General features: G+C 41.3%; 1 protein-coding gene, 1 non-coding gene and 1 pseudogene across 5 annotated transcripts in view; 2 read left to right on the forward strand and 1 right to left on the reverse strand.

The window, feature by feature from the left end:
- Raph1 (Ras association (RalGDS/AF-6) and pleckstrin homology domains 1) overlaps positions 1–27,049 on the reverse strand; it is a 77,203-nt gene that overhangs the window by 31,367 nt on the left and 18,787 nt on the right. For 2 of the 4 annotated variants that reach the window (XM_036172851.1, XM_036172847.1), the window contains exons 2-5: positions 21,093–21,212; positions 14,938–15,043; positions 13,013–13,521; positions 7,359–7,439 (exon numbers count right to left, since the gene is read on the reverse strand). In XM_036172851.1, coding sequence (XP_036028744.1) covers positions 7,359–7,439; positions 13,013–13,521; positions 14,938–15,043; positions 21,093–21,212 — 816 coding nt within the window. The remainder of the gene's footprint in view (positions 1–7,358; positions 7,440–13,012; positions 13,522–14,937; positions 15,044–21,092; positions 21,213–27,049) is intronic. The other 2 variants (XM_036172849.1, XM_036172848.1) reach the window with 1 other exon arrangement.
- LOC118573547 lies at positions 6,401–6,507 on the forward strand. Its single transcript, XR_004943656.1, has one exon. It is a non-coding gene; the product is annotated as a U6 spliceosomal RNA (small nuclear RNA).
- On the forward strand, positions 21,339–24,144 carry LOC118573016 (annotated as a pseudogene).

Genomic DNA, 27,049 nt, shown 5'->3' on the forward strand with positions numbered 1-27,049 from the left:
AGCCCCTCTTGATAAATAACACATTCCAGTACCAGCATATGTAACTGTATTATATTTATCCTTAAACTGAGACTGTTTAGTATGTATATCATTGGACTTGCCTGTGCCTTAATAAATTTGAATTAGTATTTACCTTCACCACTGGAAGCAATGTGAATAGAAGGTATTGAACCAAAAAAAATGTTCCATAATGTTATATTTTATAAATCTAACAGTATCAAATTATTCTGACCAAGCTCTTTGGAAAAAAGTCCAATGAACAGATACAAGACCTGTAGACACAAGTCCACATAGATGATACAGCATATTCCTTCAAGACTCGAAGACTACTATGGAAGATGCTACCTTTAACTTAGCTCAGATCTACACTACGTTGAGTCCGTTACATGGTACTTGTTTGTATTGCCAAAGTTCCTTTTAGTTAAAGATGAGCCTCTAAAACTGGCCCCTCTCATCCATTCCCCCAAACAACAAAAAGAAACCTAATAGTGTGTGCTGAAGGGGATTCTTTATGATCACCACTAAAAAGAACAAACATTAAGAACTGAGACAATTATTCCTAGGCCCTCATTTATCCATGTGCTACAGTCTTCCCAAAGAGGAAGCCTAGATATCTCATCCAAAACTGTAGGCGGGCAGAAGTTTCTGAAAACTCAGATTTAGTTTAAGGTTACTGCTCAGCCTAGACCAGAGAGAAAACAAAAGTATAAAGACTAAGAAGAAGCACAATTTGAAAATGTCAGCTATGACTTCCACTATTCTCATCCATTACTTTGTCATCTACACAAGAAAAATATATTTTACACAAATATGGACAACACAGCATAAATCTGAAGAAAGTAATGTGTGCATAGTGTGTGCCTGTGTCTCCTGGTATAGGTTTGTGTGTATACTACAGTCACATGTATGTGTGCCTGTGGAGGCCAGAAGCTGATGTGGGGTGTCTTCCTAGCTGGGTTCCAGCTCGTGTAAGGAGGCAAGGTCTTTCACTGACTTCACTAGTCTGGCTCCCTAGCTTTTTCTTGGAATCCTCTTTGTCTCCAGTGGCTGAGACTGCAGGCAGGCTACACGCCCACTTGGCATTTATGTGGGCTCCAGGGATCCAAACTCTAGTCCTCACATCTATACAAGAAGTGCTTTTTACCCCCTAACCATCTTTACAGCCCAAGAAAGTAATTCCTTGAAAACATCTCAATTTATCTTCCAAAGGTTACTTTTCCAGAAAGAGCCCTAAATAGTGGAATATCAATATTCAGGTAACCACACCTCAAGTTTAAATTTTTTAATGTAATTTTATGTATTTTGTGTACATGTATGTACACATATCTTGGTGCCTCTATGGCGTATGTGCGTGTGTGCTGGTGTACATATTCTACAGAGTAGAGGTCAGAGGATGACCTGCAAGAACAGAGCCTGGTGACAGGTGACTTTAGCCACTGAGCCATCTTGCTAGCCTTGCATTTCAAGTTTAAAAAAAAAATGAAATTTGCCTCATGCCATCCACAAAAGCTATGACTTGGTCAATATAACCCCATACATGAATTCTAATGTAGCAATTAGATATAAACATTTTGGCACCCGGTTTTCAGAAAAGTGTTTGGCTGTTGCTGAAGAGACAGATCGGGGGACCAGATGGCCCAGCAGTGAAAGGGCTTGCACACCCTGGCCTGAGTCGATCCCCGAAACCCAGGTACAAGGCCAATGGCTATCTGGAGCCCCAGCACTCCTATGGCTAGCTTTTTTGGACAATATAATTGCCTGGAATATACAGTATGGCAGAGACAGTAAGAGCGATGCTACCTTAAAACATCCTGGAGGGAGAGAGCCAACTCCCCAAAGGATTGTCCTTCGACTGCTCCACATGTGTGGCAGCATGAGCACATTCTCCTTTCCCCCACCTAATAATTTAGTGGTTTTTGTTTATGAGACAGGGTTTTTCTGTGTAGCTTTGGAGCCTGCCTTGGATCTTGCTCTGTAGACCAGGCTGGCCTCGAACTCACAGAGATCCGCCTGACTCTGCCTCCCAAGTGCTGGGATTAAAGGTGTGCACCACCACCATCCAGCTAATAATTTAGTTTTTGAAAGACATGGTTATGAGAGATAACTCAGTGGTTAAGAGCACTGACTGCTCTTCCAGAGGACTCAAGTTTGATTTCTAGGAACCATATGGTGGCTTACAATTGTCTCTAATTCTAGTCCTAGGGAACTGATGCCTTCTTTCAATCTCCACAGGCACCAGCCATGCACATGGTACACAGACATACACGCAGACAAAACACCTAAACACATAAAGTAATTTTTAAAATATTTTTTAAAAGCCATAGTTTGGATCTCAGGGGTTTTAAAAAAAAGATCCAAAAATATATTATCACAATGCTTTTTAGTAATTACTATAGATAATAAAAATTTGACTTACAAAAGTACTACGGTAATGTACTTTGCTCATGGGGGCAATACTCTGGAAGCAAAATAACTAATAAATTGCTGAAGTTTCTACTGAAGAACAGGACATGGTTCACTAGAAGCGGAATGCCGGGACCTTTTAAGGGAGGGCAGATTTAAACTACAGGTGTGTGTAACAGCAGTCATGACACCTAGAACCCAGAAGCTGAAGAAACTCTCCTTTAAATTGATGCCTAGTTACCAGTCTCCTTCCAGCGCCCGTCCGTTGCACGCTGCTCCTAAGTCTCGCTTCCAGAAGGAGAAAGATGTAAAGCGAGGGAGAGAAGAGGTGTGCGTGCAGGTAACAGCCAGGTGTGCCGGCACGAGTTGCTGGTTAACAAACACACTTGGCCAGCGAGGTGGCTCCTCACTTGCTGTGGAATCTGAAGTCAGTGCCCAGAACCCACGTAAAGTGGAAGGGAAGAACCAACTTCACAACACTGTCCTCTGAACTCCCTAGGCACACTGTGACACACATGTGCTGTGGATGTCACTCTGTATAAATAAAATGCTGATTGGCCAGTAGTCAGGCAGGAAGGATAAGGTAGGCGGGACAAGGAAGAGGAGAATTCTGGGAATAGGAAGGCTGGGAGGAGACACTGCCAGCCGCTGCCATGAGAAGCAACATGTAAAGACACCGGTAAGCCACAAGCCATGTGGCAAAGTATAGACTAATAGAAATGGGCTAAATATAAGAGTAAGAGCTAGACAATGGTAGGCCTGAGCTAATGGCCAAGCAGTTTAAATAATATAAGTGTCTGTATGATTATTTTATATGTGGGTTGTGGGACCGCGGGGGCTTGGTGGAACCTGGAGAGAAGCTCTCCAACTACACATATGCCCACAAAAACACATCAAAATAAAAAAAAGTAAATAAAAGGCTGGGTGGTGGTGGCGCACGCCTCTAATCCCAGCACTCGGGAGGCAGGGGCAGTAGATCTATGTGGGTTCGAGGCCAGCCTGGTCTAAATAGTGAGCTCTAGGACAGCCACAGCTGTTTCAGAGAGAAACCCTGTCTCGAAAAACCAAATTGAATGAATGAATGAATGAATGAATGAATGAATAGCTAGCTAACCAAGGCCTATATGTTTTCCTTTTCTCTTCCATGTATGCTCTCCCTCTGTCTATTCAGCCATCTTTCAGACTGACTTCAAGCCTGGAGCCGGGGCAGGCACCCAGTCCCCGCTCTCACACTCAACCTGGCCTGCACCTCCCTCACAGCCCTGCATCCACTGACTACAACGCAGTGTCTAGGTGGCATAGGAAGGAGGGGGCGACCCTATGCCAAAGTTAGGGGCTTAGGAGAGTATTCTGGGAAAAATGCAGTCTTGGAGGACGAGGAGGAGGCTGGAAAGAGTGGACGAGCAGAGGAAATGAAAAAATAAGCAAATACTTGGTTCTCGGGTGTACTACTGTCCTGAACTTGGCATCTCAGAAAATGGTGAAGGTGTTTTGGGAGTTCACAATGAAGACAAGAGGAAGGGTTAATAGCATTTGAGAAGAAAATCGAAAATGCCAGATGTCCTAAAGCATGGCACAATACTACATAAAAGTCCACAACCTATCCCACAAGACATTTATGTCCTTCCATGGAAAATGATATAGATAAAAAACTTCGTGTATTTTACATATAAACACAAAGTAATTTTGTATAATGTTAATTTCAATAATTTTGGAGCATTTTGTCTTATGAAATAGGTTGAGAGAATTTAATACTATCAAATATAATGGGTTGGATTAACTTTCGTGCATATAAACATGGTGCTTTGCTTATACTCACATTTCCTCTTAACCATGTTGTCCCTACCCTCCATGGAGTCCTTTAAAACTTCTTTTTATGAAACTGTTTATAATGACTTGAAACCATGACCAATGGGACCCTAGCTTAAAGTAAGAGCTGCCATGTCACAGCTGGTAATGTCAGCATCAGAAACACCCAGATCTGAAATTCCTCGGAACAAAATTAAGGACAAATGCTATATTCGTAAAAAATATGAATTGCAGGGATTTCACTGAGCTTCATTAGTATAGCTGTTTAAAAATATTTCATATTATTGTAAGTATACTACAATGAGAAATGTATGTTTTATAAAATCAATTATCAAAAAATCATTTCTTACTAATCATCTCATTTAATCACTGTAACTACAGCAAGAAACTTATCTTGAGAGCCAGATAAGGTGGGGTATGCTTACAACCCAAGCACCAGTATTGCTAAGGCAAGAAGAACTCAAAGAACTTTCCACTGTTCCCTGACTGTAACTGTCTCAGCACACCGCATCACTGCTTCAGTTAAGGTCGTTTCCCCATCTTCCTTCACCGCACCCACTAGGTCATGCCTGTTACTTCCATGGCCCACTGCAGCTCTGGGAGTCACTCACTCACTCTCTCTTTGGTATTTATTAGCAAATGCACTACTGGTCACTTCAGGGAGAATTCTAGATTAAGAGGAGGTCGATTTTCCCTACTGTCTTCCATCCTTCAATAGTGGCAGCCAAACATTTATATATTAAATATTTTTATTACAAATTATTTGAGTTAATTTTTTTTCATCCTAGGCATTAAGACATTATATTGGGATTAAAAGGGCTGAGAGCTACTGCCTGGTAAGGAGGACAGCAGCCAGAGCCCAGGTATTTAGTTAGGCACCAGTGTAGAAGGGACGCTGCACTTGACGAACCTGCCCTGAAGAACAGCTGACTCCATTGGTGCCCAATGAGCTCGTGAAAGCCCTCAGAGCCAGAACTGAAAAAGTGCTTCCAACACCGACTCCCTTCTATTAGGGGGTCTACAGTGGTGGGAACATCCAACAGCACTGTCTTAGATAGGTGACTGTTTGGTTTTGCTCATTTTCTTTTCAATTTGGATTAATTTTTATTGAAAAATTCAACCAACAATGCTGGCAAAATTGGATCTGTACCTGCAGAAGAATGAAATCATATTCATATCTTTCACACTGTACAAACCATCCAAGATGGGTCAAAGCCTGAAACACTGAAACCTTTAAAAGAAACATAGGTGATATCCTTGGGGAGACTGGGGATGGCAAAACCTTTTAAAAGAACACAACACAGGAACTAGTCTCAAGTGTCAACAGATGGGACTACACAAACAGAAAGTTCAGCACAGCTAACAGACAGCCAACACAATGGAAGAAAACCTTTACCAGCCACACTTCAGACAAGGGCCGGATATCCAGAACTTACAAAGAGTTGCAGAAATCCAACACTATGAAAATAAAACTGTCAATCAAGAAATGGGCAAATTAACTGAAAAGACAGTTTTCAGAAAAAAGAAATACAAATGGCCAATAATTATCTCTAGAAAGTGTTGAATATCCCTAGCCATCAGGGAAATGCAAATTAAAACTACTTTGAATCCTGGTGGTGGTGGCAGTGCACGCCTTTAATCCCAGCACTCGGGAGGCAGAGGCAGGAGGATCTCTGTGAGTTCGGGGCCAGCCTGGTCTACAGAGCGAGATCCAGGACAGCCAGGGCTATAGGAAGAAACCTTGTCTCAAAAAATCCAAAACAAACAAACCCCAAATCCAAAACAAACTACTCTCGAGATACCACCTCACCCTAATCAAAATGCCTGCCATCAACAAGCATGAGAACCAATGTTGGGGATATGTTGAAAGTACCCTTATTTACTGTTGGTGAGAGTGTAAATTAATATAGCCATGGTAGAAATCAGTTTGGAGACTTCTCCAAAGTTTGAAAATAGACTAACACATGACCCAGGTGTTTCACTCCTAGGCATATGCCCAGAGAACCCCACACCCTACCTCAGAGATATTTGTATCCCCACATTTATTATTGCTTTATTCATTATAGCAAAGAATTGTAAACAATCTAGTTGTCTATCAGCAGATGAATGGATAATAAAAATCTGGTACATATATAAAATGGAATACTATTCAGCTTTAAAGAAAAACGAAGTTAAAAAATTTGCAAGAGTGCTTGCTTTGGCAGCACATACACTAATGTTGGAACAAGACAGAGGAGGTTATTATGGCCTCTGTGCAAGGAAGACACACAAATCCATGCAGCATTCCATATTCCCCTTCAGGGGGTGGGAAGAAGTCTTTATGGCAAGGGAAGTTTGGCGTATCTCCCTGACCATCACGTAGGGCAAGGGATCTTTCAGACATGTATCTTTACAATTAAATGACATGTGAAGTCTGTAATAAGTGCTTAAAAATCTTCCTGTGTGTTCTTAGTAGTAATTTCCTTCCAATTTTTCCTATAGACTGTTTTAATATCTGATATTCCTACTAAGGGGTAGTGGTATATATATATTTGCTATTACAAAAAAGTTTGTAGGAAAATAGGCTTAGAATGTATATAATATATATATAATCCCAGAAAGAAAAAAATTGCATGTTCACTCTCATATGCAGAATCCAGCCAATAATGTGTATATAAGTAAACAAATGCACATGTGGGTTCTGTATAACATGAATAAAGCACACAAAAAGCTAAATTTTAGGGGTAGGGAAGGACTGGATGCAGATAATGGACATGAATTATGAAAGAGAACATAAAGCTAATTGTTTTTCTATTTCTGCTTACCATGATTGTTTTATTTTTTGGTGATGTGTAGGTGCAGAAGAAATACTCAATGATGAAATTGTAAAATTTAACGTAGAGCTCCATGGCTTTCCCATCCTAAATGCTTACTACTCTAACTGTATGGAAGGCCACTGACTTTGGGTCTGGGCTAATTCTGATGTGGGATTTTTTTATTTTATTTTATTTTATTTTTTAGTTTGGAAGTCTTTAAATAATTAAGTTTATTGAATAAGAGAAAAATTGACTTTATTATACGATCAGACATCATCCTTTGGCATTCTAATGAGCCTATTTTTCTTCACTGATCTTTAAAAAGCCCCATGATGTGTTTACAGAACTTACAGGTGTCAGCTCAGTCTGCTCTTCCGTGCCGTCAGAGTGGTGCTTGGCCTGCTTACGGGGGCATCTCAGAGAAACAGCATGCTGTGGAAATGGAGGAAGGAAAGATGACAGGTGATGGAGGTGAGAAGAAGCACTCTTCATCACGCAGGGAGAGAAATGGGTCCCTGCGATGAAATGAACAGCAATGAAAACAGAACAGTAATAAAACTGCATGCAATGATTTCACCGTCCATCCTTTTACACGAAAATTAGAAGAGTAAGAGCCAGATGATCCTAATCCTCAACAATTCCAGAATCGCCTCACTTCACTTCTAGACAATGGGCTCTGCGGCAACACTAAGCAGCAGTGTTGTGGCCGGAAGCAGGTTATGCTAAGGACCCTTTGCTTGCCCTGGACCACTGGCAGGACCTTATCTCCTCCCACTGTGAGTCACCCCTCAGAGCCTGTGCTGAGTCTCCTCACCCCTCAGGCTCTGGCTTCCCCTTTACCTCTTTCCTTACAGAGAAAACCACATCTCAGCCAGCAGTGTATCCTCTACTAAATTCCCATTTTCCCCACCCATCCTTTCAAGTTTTCTATGAATAAATAGCCTTTTCCCCAAGCTAGGCGTGTTTCAATCTGACTCATACCTCCTTCAGGATTCAAGCACACTATCCCACTGGGGTAAGGAAGGGACCACAAAATGTTCAGCTCTCCTGGCTTAGCCTTCCTCTGGCCTCGCTGCTCCACACTGCCAAATTTCCTGAACCCATACTCGGCAGTGGGTTCCGCCACTTCCTAGCCATTCATTAGTTCCTTGCTTCTCTGCAATCTTTCCCCTCAAAGATTTCATCCATTTCATCCTTTGAGTTGTAAAGCATTCTGAAATTAATCTTCAACGTTATCGATGACCTTGCACGTGTGATGCTGTGTTCATGTGTGCCTATGAAGGTCACAGGTTGATGTCTGATGTCTTCCTCAATAATGCTCCACCTTACTTGCTAAAGCAGGGTCTCTTACTAAACTTGGGGCTCACCGATTTGTCAACACTAGCTGGCTATCAACCCCCTGGGATCCACCTAATCACCTCAGCACGGGAGTGACAGACCTGTATCATCATGCCCAGTTTTCATACGGATGCTTGGGGTCTGAACTCAGGTTCTCATGCTTGCCCAACAAACACTTACCTCACTGAGCTATCTCTCCAGTCCCTGATAAGGACAATTTATCCTCTATATTCCAGGGCAGTGCCTAGGCACTGAGTATCTATGGAGTAGTTAAGTACTTATGGAATAGATACCCAATTCTGCTTTGCCTTCATGGCATATGCTGGCCAGATAAAAACTTTTCACTTTTCTATGTATTATCCATTAAGCATGTTCTTAGTACTGTTTCAGTTACAGATCAACAAGGTCTATCAGTTCTATGTGGTCAATAAAGTTCTCAGGAAACACAGACAGTGGTAGCCTTGACAAACAGAAAAGGTCATGACAAATGGCAGCCAACTCAAGTCGTTTAGGGAAAAACACATCCAATGAGTAATAAGGTAACATTCCAGACACAGCAGGATGAACATCTGGACTCACAAAGACCGCGGCAGCATGAACAAGGTGTGCACAGTTTAATCCAGGTGGGGTCCTAGCTGTAAGAGGGGAAGTGGACACGGGGCCCCATCCCTAAAGAAGCTGTCTGCAATCCCACAGGGATTGTTAATCACACCTCAGGGCAGGCACCATAAAATGAACTCAACGGTCTTTCTGTAGACTTTCTAACTCATTTTGCTTTCTTTGGGCAGTTTTGCTTTATTCGTTTTTTGTCTATTTTGATTTTTTGTTTTTGAGAGTTTTATTGGTGAGTGTCTATTTCTTGGTTTTTATTATTTTATTTTTATTTAAGAGAGAGAGAGAAAAAAAAAAAAGAACACTAAGTTGGGTGGGTAAGGAGGACCTGGGAGGAACTGGGGGACGGGAACACATGATCATTTTGTATACAGATTTTTAAAAGAAGTTTAAAATTGGAGTTGTCAGTGTAGAAGGATGGGATGAAAACAGCTGTCTGCAGACTCCACTGTAGGGCACTCCAGAAGAGAAAAAGAGGGCTAATGAGGAACTTCCGCTCTTTCCAAATCCCGCTAAACAAAGAGCTTTAAAATATGACAAACTCATGAGCAGACAAGGACAGTTTCTGGAAGGTACAGAGTATACGGCTGAGAATAACCTACTTGAAAGACCCAACACAAGGTGAGTGCAGAGCTGGCACCACAGCAGAGCAGACCAGCACCCAGCTTTGTCACAGAGGCAGCAGTCATGACAGAGGGGCCACAGACAGACACTATGTTTGGGGAAGCAGGAAATCCCTAGGGTTCCTTCTTCAGCCGCCCATCAGCAATGGACGCATGTTCAGATTGATATTCACTCAGAGGACCCAATAGACTGGGCCACTGCTGGAGTTTACTCAGCTCTGCAACCGCTGGCATGTCATCTTCAGAGGGAGTCCGTGCTGCTCACAAGGGACCTTTCTGGGCCTATTAACTGACAGCTGGTTGTACAGGAAAGAGACCACATTGGCAAGACAAAAATGACCAGGACTCTTGAAAACGTCACACTCCACAGGAACTGGTCATATCTTGTAGGAATGAATATAAGTACTAAGGCCTCTCGGAGATATGCTCTTACTCACTTACAGAAGTTATACCACACGAGGAAGTCAGGGTCTAGGCCTTACCATGTTCTTCAAGGCACTCTTCCTGTTCTGTATGCACTTACTAGTCTGGGGCAATTTTAAAGTAAACAATGCCTGGCGACTTTTCTGAACAAGCACCTTCTCTCTGGTGCTGCAGACTGAATGCAGAGCCTTGTATGTACCAGCGGAGCAGTGTATTTACCACTGGGATCTATATCTGGCCCTACCTAGAGACATTCTATAGCCAATCTTTCATTCTGTTTTGTTTGAAACAGTATCTCACTCTACAGCCAGGCTGAAGAACTCACAGTTATTCTCCTGTACTAGCCATCTATAATTAATCTTAACCCAGTGTGTTTCCAAGAAAAAACAAGGTCATTTTTCCTGAAAAGAGGGTTCTGACTTGCTATTAATTTTCTACCTAGAGAATTTTATCTTTCATGGATATGTAAACATGTCTACCTAATGACACTACTAAGTAGAGGTTAGGGGTGCTTCTAGACATCCTACCATGTCCAGGGGAGCCTCTCATAACTAAAATCCATGTAGCGCAAAGTGTGTGTTATATTTGTGTTGAGAAATCTAACGGATCAGATGAAGTTCACATTGAGAAACAATCCCACATCCGAACCTTTGCTGTCCCTAATGGGCTGCTGAAATTCTGGTTGCCAGGCATGTGCCCTTCATGCCAGAGACTGGCAGAACCTTCTCTGCGGAAGGCTAGTGGTCTGAGAGAAAAGACACAAATAATCCCAAATAAGAGACTAGGAGGAAAAAAGAATTCCGAAGAGGGAAGAATGAATAGATTAATTCTGTTCAAGTTAACCAAGACTCATCAACTGTGGTAAGTTAGAGCTGAAATAATGATAAACAGAGGAAATGAAGTGTTTTGTTCGTGTTTTAAAAGCAAATTGCTATTTCTTAGAAGAAAGTAAAGAATACACAGTTGTGCAGCACACTTCACAGCCATTAGAATCAAAGCACTGAGTGTACGGGAGGACTGGGGGTTTAGCTCAGTGGTAGAGTGGGGAAGTGCTTGCCTAGCACAGGTAAGGCCCTGGGTTGGATCTCTAAGACCACAGAAAAGAATGGAAATAAGCAACAGGAACTAAACGTGAGACAGGAAAAAGAAGGGAGAACGAGAAAGGATGGAACAGGCGTAGAGAAGAGAAAGGTGTTGTCCAAAGACAAGCCAGAGTCTCACTTTCCAAAGTCAGTACATAAGATACGAAGCAGGGAGAAAGAAAAGGAGATACAGTGATGTAAGTGTGGATTTAATGACATGGAGATAAATGGTATAAGAACTAGCTCAAAGATTAGAAAGTGCTTATTTCTGGGAGCAGAACATGACATGTGCATGGCAGGAAATATTTCATAAATCTGACAGAACTATTGAATTCCATGTATGAAAAGCTAACTAAGTTTTAAAATCGTATTTGATTTTAAGACTATTTGATACATGGGTTTTGGATCTAATGAGCTCATCTCAGTTTGTTCCATCTGAATCAGAACACAGTGTTATCAAGAAAAAAGGATACTGAGGCAAATTATTATACCATTTTAAAAAAATCACTCTGGACAAACTAAGAGGAGGCCAGATAAGACTTTAGACCATCCCCCACCAAACCTCATTAAAAATATTAAATATTACACCACCAAATCTTGTTATCTTTGCCCATGGGTATCACCAGATAGCATCTGATGTGTTTCCTGAGACATGGGTCTTTTCACTTTATATTCTTTTACATTGTTTGAACTTTGGTGAGTGGTATTTTACAGGCAGAAAGACGTATGGACAGGACAGGCAGTCAACAGCCACAGCCAGAGAATATCCTTAGTAATTAGTTTAGAACTGTTCTCAGGAATTTTGTTTTAACTCAAAATAACAGAATAGAAAGGGGGTAATAACATACAAGACAAAGGAGGTAAAAACACATCTCTAACAAAACACTGCTTACTTAAGTCTCAGCAGGTAACCTGACAGGCATGGAATGAGAAGCTGGTGCTAACTAGAATTCTTCGGTCATAAAGTCTATTGGGTCTCTTCATAAAGTAGAAACTGGTTTTCAAATTCTTTACAGAATGCAGACGAGATCCATTTCAGATAAATGAGGGTGTATTCTTTAGGTTCATATGACTTGCTTCCTTTCCTTGCAATAACTCATTTGTTTCTAAACCACCATGATTAATGCCTTTTGCGCCCCACAGTACCCAAAAAAAGCTAAGCATCTGGGTAAAAACCAAGAGTTGCTGATTAATTTAAATTAATCTGGAGAATTAAATCAGGTGTGTAGGGGGGAGTCTAATGATGCCAGAGAGTAAATTTCAAGTCTCTCTGTAATTCTTTCAATGACGTCTGACACTATTCCACACTAGTGCCAATAATTCTGCATCACCCTATGAGGAAGAGAGGAAGACAGGCTAGGCAACAGGAAGGAAAGTTTCCTTCTGAGAAACTGAGTAACTCACTTGAGCTCTCCATGGGCATCAAATGACAAAGTTCTTCACGTCCAGCTTTTCTTTCTACATCACACTAACCAACCGTTCTGATAACAGAATGGAGCAAACTCTAAACAGTAGAATCTTCAAAGACTACAATGACGATTTACATGCCTTATGGTCTCACTTTAATCATGTTCAAAACAATTATCAGCTTATTAAGCATTCATGGCTTTGTAAATCATAATTCAATTTTTTAATCACGTGAAATATTAATTGAAGGGTTCTAACAGGTCAAAAGACAGAAAGAAGACTCCAACCCTCTTCTAATTCATCTTTGTGACACTACCCTGACTGGTATATACTTCTTCTGTGGCCTTATTCAGCTGAGAAGTACTTTTGATAAATTTTAAATGTTAAAGAAGAAAGTCAGTTAAAACAAGACAAAACAAAAACAAAAAACCAAAACAACAACAACAACAAAAAACCCCAACCTATCATTTCTTTGTATTTTGAGGCCAAACCAACAAAGGAAGAATTTCTATCTACTTACCTCAGTAATCGTCTGGCCCTGATGCGTTGTCAAATCCAGTTCTTGAGGACGCATCACTTTGTCGATATCCAAGGAATCCATACTAGAAGCTGCAGAGGTGATGCTTGAACGAGAGGAGTTACTAATAGAGTGGACCTCAGCATCGCTCACGGTGCCAGCAGAGGCAGTCCTTCTGTGCTGACTCATCACTGGCGGCTTAGACTCCTCTACCTCAGACTGCTGAGCAGCCTCGTCCATGCTCAAGGAAGCCTGCTCTAATTGTGCAGTGATGTCATCCAGGGAGTAGTTAGCATGGGAAGGTTTAGTTGTTCTAGCAGAGGAAGGTGGTAATGCTCTCAGGGTGCCATGTTTTGATGTATGTCGGCCAGAAGGTAGCTTCTGAGTGGCTTTGGGTTCTGTGACTTGGCGCTTACTGTTTCCTGAGCCAATGCTGCTGAGCTCTTGCTCTATGGAGCAGAGGTCGGCCATCAGGGCATCCAGATCCACAGTCTCTCCCTGATTCAGAGCTTCTGCAAAGAAGACATCAGTTTCCAGAACACAATCAAAATCTACACATTCTACAACACCTTAGCCACAGGCAGTAGGAAAAAAGCAAAAGAATACATTTCGTTGGGCCTAACTGCAATCAAATAAAATACTTAGTATGTTTTGTTTTATATTCTAAGAGAACTTTTAGGAGCAAATAGTCCATCTCTTAAGATCTCTGGTAAGGAAAATAAGGTTCTAAGCTCAAAGACAAAATACTGAAAACACCTTGTACTATCCCATGGTTTTAGCCACTCTCCCATGAACTTTGCACTGGTGTGCTGGCCAGCTTTAAGTCAACGTGGCACAAGCAGGGTCTGACAGGAGGGAACCTCCAACTGAGAAATGCCTCCGTAGGAGCTGGCTTTAGGGCATTCTCTTCCTTAGTGACTGAGGAGGGAGGGCCCACTGTGAGTGGTGCCAGCCTGGACTGGTGGTCCTGGGTTCTCTAACAAAGCAGGCTGGGCAAGCCATGGGGAACAAGCCAGTAAGAAGCTCCCCTCCATGACCTCTGTCTGCATCAGCTCCTGCCTCCAGGCTCCTGCCCTGTTGGAGTTCCTGTCTTGACTTCCTTCCATCATGGACAACAGTGTGGAAGTGTAAGCCAAACAAACCCTTTGCTCCCCAACTTGCCTTTGGTCATGGTCATGGTGTCTCACTGCAGTGACGCAAACCCTCACTAAAACAACTTAATATGGTCAGGGTCCAGGTAGACAGTACTACCAAGAGAGAAGAGCGTAAAAAGAAAAAAGTCTAAAAAATTTACAACATTTATTCCAAACACTAAGAAGTGGCTAGGTACATTAAATAAAGGTCCCACGGGCTGATTTAAAATTACTAAGAATAATTTTCTTTGGACTTTCCTCCACTCAGAAAACAATGCATTCAGATTGTTGTGGACTTTCTCATTTCTTCATTCACAGTTCCAACTATTAAATACATGACAAGAAAACTACTTGTTATGTTCTAGTTGCTTTTTCTTCTGGAACTCTTCTGATTAACTGGAATTAACGTGCACAAATCAAGAAAAACAGAACTGAGAATGGAGAAATGGCTCAGTGGCTAAGAACAAGGACTCTTCTTCCAGATGACCAGAGTCTAATTCCTATCACCCACATTAGATGGTTCACAACCACCTGCAACTCCAGCTCTAAGAGGATCTTACACTTCTGGCTTCTGCAGGAGGGACCGACATTCATGTGCATACCTATACACACACACACACACACACACACACACACACACACACATACACACACAATTTAAAAAAAGGAGAAACAAAACGCAGTCAAGTTATGTATATAATTTTTATATTGTTTTACATTTAGAATTGCATTTCTATTATTCTTGTATTATAGAACTCAGTATATTATTTTAGACTTTACTTAATCAAATCTTACCATTCAAGTTGTATATGGAGAAACGGTAAGAAAAGTTGGCCATGTTTGTTTCCTGGCGAAGAGGAGATCTTTTCACTGGTTCTTTGGGCTTGTCAGAATCCAAACTCTTTAAAAAAAGGAAGTTTAACAAAAAATATTAATATGGGTTTCCATTACACAAAAAAGATGAGTGAACTGCCATATTGTCTCAGGGTTTCTATTGAAGCAATAAAATGCCATAACCATTTCCATATCACTGTTTGTCACTGAAGGAAGTCAGGACAGGAACTCAACAGGGCAGGAACCTGGAGGCAGGAGCTGATGCAGAGGCCATGGAGGAGTGCTGCTTACTGGCTTGTTCCCCATGACTTGCTCAGCCTGCTTTCTTCTAGAACCCAGGACCACCAGCCCGGGGACGGGACAGCACCACAATGGGCTGGGCCCTCCCCCATTGATCACTAAGTAAGAAAAATGCCCTCCAGGTTTGCTTGCAGCCTCAACTTATGGAAGCATTTTCTTAATTGAGGTTCCCTCCTCTCAGAAGACTTTAGCATGTGTCAAGCTGACATAAAACTATCCAGCACACATATTAACAAAACTAAAGTTTCTTCTAAAAGACAGCCCCAAGGAAAAACATAACTGGTTTTCATTAGCTAGCTCTCATTTCTAAATATATACTCACTTTTAAGATACCTGAGACTTAGAGTTGTCACAGTTCAGGGTAAACATGTTTTCAAATATACTGTTTAGTCAATGACATGATTCTGCATAAGTTCACTGTGAAATAATCTAAGTATATGAATATGGACATGGTAAAGAACCATGAAGGGAGTTTTGCCATCACTTTCCTCAAAGGGTTGTGCTTTGATCTAGCATAGCCTCATCTATGTCTCATCCATATATCATCCATGCCTCATCCATGCCTCAATGCAAAGTACAATCATGAATTTCATTCATTCACTCACTCCCTTTTGTGGTGTGGTAGACTGAACCTAAGGCCTTGTATATAGCAGACACTCAAATCTACAACTAGATTATACTTCTAACCCTTATCAACTTCTTACAATGATACTCTTCACCTGTAGCCTTTCTACAATAAGGAAGAGGTATCTAAACAGAACATTACAACCACAACAACAACAAAGGGAAGAGAAAGAAAAGGAATTCAACTAAAAAAAGAACTTCATGTATTCTACTTATAGAATCACAGTTACATTAGATTTCTATCTTTATTATTTACATATCTCAAGATTTTGATAATTCATACAAATAGGGCCCATTTGTTTTTGCTGTTTTGGGGATTTTTTTGTTTGTTTCTTTTGTTTTTGTTTTAGATAGATTGTCCTGTAGCCCAGACTGGCCTAAAACTCACTGTATGTAGCAGAAGATGACCTCCAGAGTGCTGTGGTTATAGTTATATGCTACCGATATGCTACGTGTGTTATGTGTTCCTAAGGATGGGATCTGGTCTCTGTGTTGCTAGGGAAGCGTGCTACCAATTAAGCTACACTCCCAATCTCCATTATGTTTTCAAAGATTTACTTTTATTTTATGTATATGAGTATTTTGACTGAATGTAAGTGTACCATGTGTGCATGCAGGTACCCATGGAAGCTAGAAGAGGTAGTTGGATCCCCTAGAACTGGAGTTACAGACAGTTACAAGCTGCCACTTGGGTGCTGAGAACCAAACCTGTGTCCTCTGCAAGAACAGCCAGTGTTCTTAACCACTAAACATTTCTCCAGTTCTTCATCCTGTTTTTGAAGCTATCAAATAAACATGATGCACAACTCAGTGCTTTATTTCAAAAATTCAAAAAATAGCTATGAAATTCTCCTTTAGCCTCAAACTTAATTCTTCAGAAGCAATTTTAATTACTCCTTTCAATAGAGCTGAAGGGAAAATATTTTCTATAAAATAACTTGACTAACTGAAGACCTATGAAAAGTCAACCTCTTTCCAGTTCAAATAAATGAACATGTATTTTAATTACCTGTCCATGGTGCTGAGGCAACAAAGGAAATACGGAGAAACACTCCTCAGCTCAAGAAATTGGTAAGATGGTCATTTTTAACCCTTGAGGAGGTTGCTGAGAATTTACAAAAACCTACAGATCCTCTCCCAGAAAAATGGACAACATATAAATTATTTTAGAAGAATCATCAACTCCTTAAATCTTAAGTCTGATTAACCATTAACACCGAATACATGCACAGGTAACCCTGTAGTGAGCTAAGTAATGACATAAATCTGAATCTTAGCAAGTCAACGATTTCTTAAAATATCTATAAAAACGAATGTAATATGCAATGGTTTTAATGTGTCTCTCTAGTGACAGACTTCTATGATGAAAAGGTAGGCAACGGGAAACACATGTGAGAATGTAGCACCAAGTGAGGAACACCACCTGAGTGGAGTTCCTACTTCACTGAGGCAGCTTGGCTCATTCCTACCTTCTTTTCTCTTTTTGACTCCTACTCAAATACACAACCACCTGGTCACAGACATCCTACCCAACATACCAGCTGGCCCTTGGATCATTTCCTTTATACACTATCATTTCTATTTCTTCTGTTTTGTTTCTTCTTTCTTCCCAACTGTTTTAATTTTCTGTTGCTGTGAAAAATGTCACAACAGAAGCAACTTATAGAAAAGAGTTTATTTGGGTTTAGGGTTCCAGAAGGATAAGAGTTGGTCCATTGTGGCAGAGAAGTGGGTTGGTAAGAGCAGGAAGTTAAGAGATCACATCTTTTACCACAAACACAAGCAAAGAGAGTAACCTAGAAGAGGTGCGTCTTAGGGTGTCTACTGCTGTGAGGAGACACCATGGCCACGGCAACTCTTATAAGGAAAACATTTCATTGGGATGGCTCACTTACAGTTTCAGAGGTTCAGTCCATTGTCATCATGGCAGGAATGGAAGCATGATAACATGCAGGCAGACATGGTGCTGGAGAAGGAGCTGAGAGTCCTACATCTTGCACGCCACAGGAAGTCAGCTGAGACACTGGGCAGTATCCTGAACATAGGAAACCTCAAAGACCATCCTCACACTTCCTCCAACAAGGCCATAGCCTAGTAGTACCATCTCTACGGCCCTATGAGATTACGGGGCCAATTACATTCAAACTACCACAAGCTTTAAACTCTCAAGCTGTGCCCCAGTGTCCTATTTCCTCCAGCAAGGCTGCCCCACCCACCCACCCATAACCTCTCCATTAGAGAGACTGACTACGGACAAGTATTTAAACCCTAATCCTAGAGGAACATTTGTTATTGAGAACACCACACCAGCACAGAGCTGAATACTAGTCATCATCTTTATGACAAAACTGTTTTCTGTAAAAATGAAGACTTAACTGGGGGAATGGCTCAGTTAAGAGCTTGTAGCTTATGCACGAGGACCTGATCCCAGGACCCCTGTAAGAGACGGGCATGTATGCCTGAGTGGTGTGAGCCTGTCATCTTGGTGATGGGGTGGCAGAGAGATGAAGATCCCCGGGGCTTCAGGCTCAGCAAGAGACTCTTTCAAAAACTAAGGTGGAGTGCCAGAGAGGTAACTTAGAAGGTTAAGAAGGCCCTTGCTGCCTCACCTTACCATCTAAGTTCCATCCCTGAGACCCACATGGTAGAAAGAGAGAACCAACAACTCCACAAGTGTTTCTGACCTCCACCAACTCCATGGCATGCACGACTCACTCCTCCACATACAGTATGAATACGCAATGAAAAGACAGAGAAGAGACCAGATATGATGGCTAATCTTGGTTGTCAAGTTGACTACTTCTGGTACCAAACAAAACCCAAGGAACCGGGACAACTACTGAATTCTTGGCCTTCCCACCAGGAGGCAGCCATTGCTGGCTGGATCACAGTCCGTAAGCCACTCTAACCCCCCTTAATATATACACATTCATTCTGTTCTTTTAGAGAATGGTGACTAACCCACCAGATGTCAACCTCTGGACTCTATATACATGTGTACACCCACACACACACGTACCTGCCCTTGCCACTCGCAGAGTAGGAAATTAAATAGAAAGGGTTTGGTATCTACAGACACCAAAAGACATTTTGACAAAAATGTTACCTTTTCTGACTACAAAGCTTGTAGAGTTTTGAATGAGAATGGCCCCCATCGGCTCAGGTCCCAGTTGGTGGACTGGATAGGAAGGATTAGGAGGTGTGACCTTGCAGGAGGAGGTGTGTCACTGGGGGTGGGCTTTGAGGTTTCAAAGGACCGCCCAGGCCCAGTGTCTCTCTCTTTTTGCTTCCTGCTTGTGGATTAGATGTTAAGACTCAGGTTCTGCTCTGGCTCTATGCCTGCCTGTCTCCTGCCATGTTGAATGCGGATTCACTCTCTGAAACTGTGAGCAAGCCCCAAATTGAATGCTTTCTTTTATAAGTTCCCTTGGTCATGGTGTCTCTTTATAGCAATAGAATAAGACAGAGAAGAAGGGAAATATTCACATGAAATCCTAGCAGAACTGAGAACATTTTCCTCCAGATCTAGTAGTAATGGACTACAGCTACAAATGTATCTGCCTTTCAAACTGATCCACAGCTAAGAAGTAAGCATTTATTTTACGCATTCATCTTGTTTTTCCATTAGCTGTGGAATCTCGTACTTATGCATTCCCAAAGAAATTATTTAAACATAAATAAATTCTAATGTTCTCATTATTATGAAATTAAATTTGTTTTAATAAATATAACCATATTTATACATTATTACATACAATATATTAACCAGGGAAATAAAAACTGCATCTTTTTATTCTAAAAAGTGTCCTGGCATAGGGGATAATGGCTTAGCAAGTAAAATGCTTGCCATGAAAACCTGGCCCCTAAATTCAATCCCAGGAATCCATACAAAGGTAGCAGACTTCACAAAGTTGTACCCTAACCTCCACATGCAAACTGTGGCATGCATGCACTGGTCCCTCTGCCCCCCCAACATACACACATACAACGTAATAATAAAAATAAAAAAAATAAGGCCTACGATCCAAAACAAATGAACACATGCACACCATCATGGCCCAGACCTATAATCTCAACATTTGGGCAGCAGACGCAACAAGACTGACAGTTCAAGGTCATCCGTCCAAGACTACCCTGAACTACATGAGAGCCTATCTCAAAAACTAACCAACCAACCACTCACTACACTGCCAGCAACAAGAAATCCACAATCCAATAAAACAAAGCAAAAACCAAACCAAACCAAAAAACTTTAGAACCATTTTAATTGTAGCCTGGAATAAACTTTTGTCAGTATTTTGAAAATATGAGCCAGAAAATACAAACAATATATGTCATAAAGTGTATTTAAATTTGTTACAGAACAAAATATGTCAAAATTTAGATTTTTAAGCTTTAGACTTTAAAATTGTTTTAGCTTACAATCCCAAATTTATGGAAGATATTAAATCACCTCTTGTATTAACAGAAACCCGTTAAAGAACTGTTTTGTTTTGTTTTTTTAACCTTAGAACAATCATAGAAAGGGGCTAGGGAGACAGCTGGGCTGGTAAAGCACTTGCAAGCATGAGGACATTAATCTGCCTCCCCAGCCCATGTCTAGACGGTGGGCACTTGTCATCCCAGCCTGGCAGATACAGGAAGATCCCCAGGTCTGGCCCAACCGGTAAGCATCATGTCAATGAAAGACCTATTTCATCTGGTGACTTCCTCTTATGGAACTCATACCCACACTTCCCTACTTCCTTCTGAGCGCCTTTTTCCCCATCTAGGCCTGGTGCTTACGCCTATATCAAACTTACCTTTAATAAAAATCTACAACTCTGCTTCACTAAAAAAGGGGTGCTTAACGGGGGAAGAAGAGGAGCGAAAGGACCCTATGTTTCCGAGGAAGAAACCCTGAGGATATGCTCTGGTCTCTACCTGCACGGCCATGTTCATACAGATGAACACACGTATCACTCACGCATGCACACACGTCCACATAAGTGTATACAAACAACAACCACAGAAGACACTCTCTTGCACTGTGAAGTTTCTATCCCTCTACCTGTTCATGTTTTTTTTTTTTTCCTCTTTCAGCAGTATTTTAAAATTTAGCCTGCACCCATACCGTTTGTCTGCACGTTAAACTTTAAACATGCAGTAAGAGCTTCAAACCTTCAGCCAGCTTTTCAGGTAATACGTCTAACCTGAGTGAGTTTGTCCAGTTCCCCGAGCCAGGCTCCAAACATCTTATCCAGGTCCTGGTCTTCCTTGTCACTGTCTTCCTCAGCACCATGGTCAATTTCTTCATCTGACAACTGCTCCATCTGAAATACAGGCAAGTGTGTTGAGTGAGCAGGTATCATGTTAACTTATTATTCAGTACTAGGTCTGATACATGATGTGACTCTCTGAAATCAAATCTTAGGAAACAGAAAGGATTTATGAAGACGATGGTGCCAAGCAGGGTAAGGAAGAAGCCTCAGCTCTTCAAGGGACAGATGAGCCCGCGAGGTCAGTCCCCTAAGAAAGGGAAACTGTCCAAAGACTAGAGTCACAAACAGCGATTTCCAAAATACACTGAGCTCCCTTTCAACCAGCAGGGGGTGTAACTGCAGTGTCGACCTCTCTGCTGACTGGCTCTGCATGACTCCAAATGTAGTTTCAAAGACTTCAACAGAGTTCCATCGATATGAGGCTAGATATTTTGTAGACTATGTTAAGATTTCACTTAAATTCCCAATCTGTGACACGAGGACAACTATGTTCTGAAACACTGAACACACTGTACCTCAAATCATGTACCAACACATAGAGTTACTGAAGATAAAATAAAGTCCAAAGTCACCGGCGGGTAAACAACGCTCTGCTAAACCCTAGCCTTTAGGCACCGCCCCTCACCATTACCTCCTGTACCGCACGGAAGAGTTTTCTAGACTCAACTCTCCTGCTTGTGGAACGTACAGACTTGCCTTTCCACGTCAACTCTCCCGCTAGGACTCTCTCCTCCAGACATGTGCAAGTTTGTGCCCTTGCTTCATTCAGGTGTCTGCCTAAGTGAGCATCCCATCAAAATAGCATTCCACCCTTGTCACATTCTGTCCCCTGCACGCTTTCAGTTTTCTTCATAGGACTGTTTTTTTGAGGGGGAGGGCAGAGTTTTCCTATGTAATGCTAGCTGTCCCAGAATTCTATGTAGACCAGGCTGGCCTTGAACTCACAGAGATCCACCTGTCTCTGCTTTCTGGCACTAGGATTAAAGGTGAGCACCACCACACTCGGCTTCTTCATCTTTCTCACTACCAGACCACTGCTCCCCCTCTTTCCTCTCCTCCCAGTTCCTCTCTCATCACCTCCCCTCTGCCCCACCCCTATCCACGACTCCTCCATTTCTATTCAGAGAAAGGCAGGCCTCCCATGGATATCAACCAAACATGGCATATCTAGCTGAAGGCTGGACAAGGCAACTCACTATGAGGATAAGGGTCCCCAAAGCTGGCACAATAATCATAGACAGCCCCGGTTCCCCACTGTTAAGAGTTCCATAAGACCAGGCTACACAACTGACACATATATGTAGAGGTCCTAGGTCAGCCCCATGCAGGCTCCCTGATGTTAGTTCAGTCTCTGTGAGCCCTGTGAGTCCAGGTTAGTTGACTGATTCTGTGGGTTTTCTGGTGGTGTCTTCATAGCACTTTTGACCAGTCACATTTAGCCTTTCTCTTCTCCACTGGAAGGAAAGGGCCCAAGAGTAAGGGTTCATTTCCTTCTGTATCCGCATACTTTGAGTGGCTGGCACTTGGGTCACAGTTGTGTCATTAAGTATCTGTTTAAATAAATGAGTATTTAAACACATGCGAGTGCACATGCACCCACACTTTTTAAAAGGTCCCTAAGAACTTAAGACCAAAGCCCATAAGATAAATATTATTACACAAATCATAAAGGACCAAACAAACCCTGAGTACTAGTCCTTCAGAACCAGGTAGGTTCTTAACTCTGTAGGAGTGGAGACCCAGATTCCAGATCCAGCTGCTCACAGCTGTTTGTAACTCCAGTTCCAAGGAATCTGATGCCCTCTTCTGGTTTCCACACGCACTGCACATACACAGTCCACACGCAAATGCTCAGGCACACACACACAGTATAAATAGTTAACTTCTGATCCTCTTGACTCCACTTCCTGAGTTTTGGGACTTACAGGTGTGCACACTAGAATTTATGGGGTGCTGGGGATGGAACCAAGGACTTCATACATGCTAGGCATGCACTATATCAGTTGAACTACATTCCCAGCTAACATTATACCAATTATTTAAAACTTTATTCAACTGTAAATGAAGAAAACTGGGCTAAGAAAAATTAAGTAACTTTCCCCAAGCTTAATAACAGTAAATAACAGTGTAAAACTTTGTATGACTTATTTACTGTATTAGTTGTTTCTGAACTGTTGTAGAGTTGCTTTTATTGGCCACCATGTATATAGATAAGTTTGAGAAGGGTAAAAAATTTATTTTCTTTTTCTTTTTTCTTTTTTTGGTTTTTTGAGACAGGGTTTCTCTGTGTAGTTTTGGTGCCTTTCCTGGATCTTGCTCTATAGACCAGGCTGGCCTTGAACTCACAGAGATCCACCTGGCTCTGCCTCCCGAGTGCTGGGATTAAAGGTGTACACCACCACTGCTGGCCAAAATTATGTAGTCTATATTTAGAACCACATTAAAATTTTCAGAAAGCACTCAGGTTTTAGCTCAGAGGCAGCTGTGGCTATGAGCAACAGTTTATCGTGACACCCAGGCTCCAGTTCGACCCTAGTGAGATCAAAGTCCTGCACCTGAGGTACACAGGTAAGGTCAGAGCCACACCTGTGTTGCTCTCAAGTCCAGTCCAGTGGGTCTGTCTCCAAAAAAGTTGATGACTTTGCCAAGGCAACCAGTGATCACAAAGGTTTTAGGATTACAGAGAAACTGACCAGAATGGACAGGCCTGGACAGGTTGTACCTCCTGCCCTGATCATCATAGCCCTCGAGGACCCATGGAGATTGAAAGCAGCAGAAAAACATTAAGCACAGTGGAAACATCACTTCTGATGGGACGGCCAGCACTCTGACAGATGTGGCTGGTCTACAGACAGAAAACTCTGTGGAACTATTAAGGAGATCCTCTGTACTGTAGTCTGTGAGCTGGAATGTGTATGGCTGGCACCCTCATGATATCATAAATGACATCACTGGTGATGCAGTAGAATGCCCAGCTAGTTAAGAACAAGGAAAAATATTTCAATAAAATAATCAGCTGACCAAACCACATACAAACAACAACAGCCAAAGAACAAAACAAAACACCTAAATCCCAGAAAATAGTAGAGTGAGGTTACCTATACAATAGTCTCCTGGATCTAAAATGTTCAACATGCCAAAATTGCATGAGAAGCTTCTACTTCATTTAATATTTATGGTATATTTTCTATGTGCCACACACCAGAAAAACAGATGAACACAATGATGTTTAATCTCAAGGTATATAGACCTAGTAGGAGGGCAAATAAACCAGCAATAATAAAATAAAAAGTGCTATACACAAGGCTCTGTATGTTGAGTAAGTATAGTTTAACTCAGTTTGAGAAGGCAGGAGGAGAAGGACGATACTTCAGTGAGACAGGAAGACAACAGACAAGGGAGAGATGGATAAGGATGTTTTAGGCAGAGGAATTACTATGTGTAAAAGCAGAACAGTTTGAGAGAGTAAGATGTTATGAATTCTAAGTGGCTTGGTGTTTTTGAGGTGCAGTACAAACTCATGGAAGAAAAGGAGGCTGGGGATGAGAAGATGCAAAACTATTCAGTGTATAGAAGAGTTAGATGTTTATCCTGCAGGACAATGTTTTCCTAGATATGATCTGTTCATGGTATACACCAAAAGTATATGTTGTTTAAAAGCCAAGGATTTGGTTGAAGACTTGCTTTATTTTTATTTACATGTGTATCTATGTCCACTGCATGAGTTTTTATCATGTATGTGGGTGCCTTGGAGGCCAAGAGAGGGAGTCAAACTCCCCTGGAGCTGGAGTTATAGATAGCTGTGCGCTGCTTGATGTGGGAGCTGGGAACCGCACTTAATGTCTCTGGAAGAGAGCAGCAAGTGTTCTAAGGAACTGAGCCTTCTCTCCAGCCCCCTAAGAGACAGTATATAATGACCTACCTAATGTCAAGGAGGTAGAACATTTTAAAGAAGTTCCTCCGGGCATTATGTTCTCTAAAGTTTGCCAACTACAGTATATAAATGGCTGCATTGTGTTACAGTTCCTGGGAAGACTTTAGGACAGCAAGTGATGCAGTTTTCTGTAGCTGCAATTGGATTAAAGACAGAACAAGCTGGAGCAATATTCTAGTATGCTATAAAGAAATTAGGCATCACTGGGATAAAAAGTAACTAATAACCAATTGTTTCTCTTCTATTACAACAGAATTGTTTTTAATCACTTATTCAAACAATTCTAGTTCTTTATTACCATGTAATTTTCCATCAGCTTTCTCACAGAAATGGTCTGCTGAAACATCTCCTAAAGTGCTGTAGTGTTGTAAGTACTTGTAAAGCAGACTTCAGTAGGTAGAATGTGAAGACTTTCACATTCAAGGGGTGCCTCCCACTATGCAAGACACAACTGCAAAAGCACTCCTAGGTGTTTGCCCAAAGGACTTCAAATCCTCGCCACAGAGATACTTTCATGGCAGTGTTGACTGGGACACTATTCAGAATAGTTAAGTATGGAGCCAACCAAGGTGCCTAACAACAGAGGAACTGAGAAAGAAAATGTGACATATAAATACAACGGAACTTTTTTCAGCTGAAAAGAACAATGAAATTATTGACTTTTCAGGATGTAGCTGGAAATAATGGTATTAAGCAAATTAATCTAGTCTCTCAGAAAGACAAGTATCATTTGTTGTCTCATGTGATTCTAGATTTTAACTTATATAAATTATAAAATCATGTTTATGTGTATGCTGTAGACGTAGAAGCTAGACTGTTCGTGGGAACATAGGATTAAAGGGTAAGAAGAGGATAAAAAGGGAAGGAGAGGGAGGTCTCCGAGGCGAGATGCTCAGTGTGCATACACACTATGAATGCTCACGTCCTTATGTAAAGTAGCAGCATGTACAAGGAATACACAGTGAAAAGTTTTTAAAGAATCTTGTGGGTTGGGCATTTAGCTCAGTGGTAGAGCGCTTGCCTAGCAAGCGCAAGGCCCTGGGTTCGATCCTCAGCTCAAAAAAATTAAATAAATAAAAAATAAAAAATAAAAGAATCTTGTGTAAAGGAGCACAATGTCTGCAATGATGTTTTCATCAGACTGGAGGAGAAGAGTGTGTGCACACATGTGTTAGGTATGGTGGGGGTACTCAAGGTAGACAGGGAACAAGAAATGATAACTGGGCAAAATGTAAACAGCAGATGGATCTGAGGAAACACAGTCTAAACTTCTGTGATGTCACCTCTTTTCTGAAATTATATTAAAATAAGATAAGGAACCAAAAGAAGAATAAAAAGAGAAAAACAAGAGGGATGAGAGAGAGAGAGAGAGAGTGTGTGTCTTTGTCCTAAGAAGTTATTTAGTTGAGAAACAAAGTCAATATATAGAAATTCAGAATAATCTTAAAATAATAAAACATAGGCTGCTAAACATTTCTTAATACACTAAATATACAACTTAGTCTAAGGACCAACAAATCATTATATAATTCTTTAAAATATAGTTTTAAAATTATATGTGCATATATATTGCTTTTCCTGAAGCATTTTCCTGGCTTATTCAATTATCTTTTTAGACATATTCTGACCATGATAAAAATTTGGTTTTATTTAATGCAGAGAGAAGTTTAACATATTGGAAAAATAATTACTCCTCAGATAAATGTCAAAGAGACATTCAAAGACCCACTTCTAAACTTTACAAACCCTAACCACTAGTCTATAATCACAACATTCAGGAGGAGGCTGAGGCCATGGGACTGCAATGAATTTGAGGCTATGCCTCAAATCCACTTCCGCTTCCCTCTCTGAGTGCTAACTTACTTAGGTGAAGTTGGTTAATGTCACAACTACATCAGGAAGACGTCAGAATTTAGCTCCAAATCAAAGGCCACTGCTACTTGCCAAATAGAAA

Source organism: Onychomys torridus, chromosome 23, assembly GCF_903995425.1.
Source record: "Onychomys torridus chromosome 23, mOncTor1.1, whole genome shotgun sequence".
Lineage (NCBI taxonomy): Eukaryota > Metazoa > Chordata > Mammalia > Rodentia > Cricetidae > Onychomys > Onychomys torridus.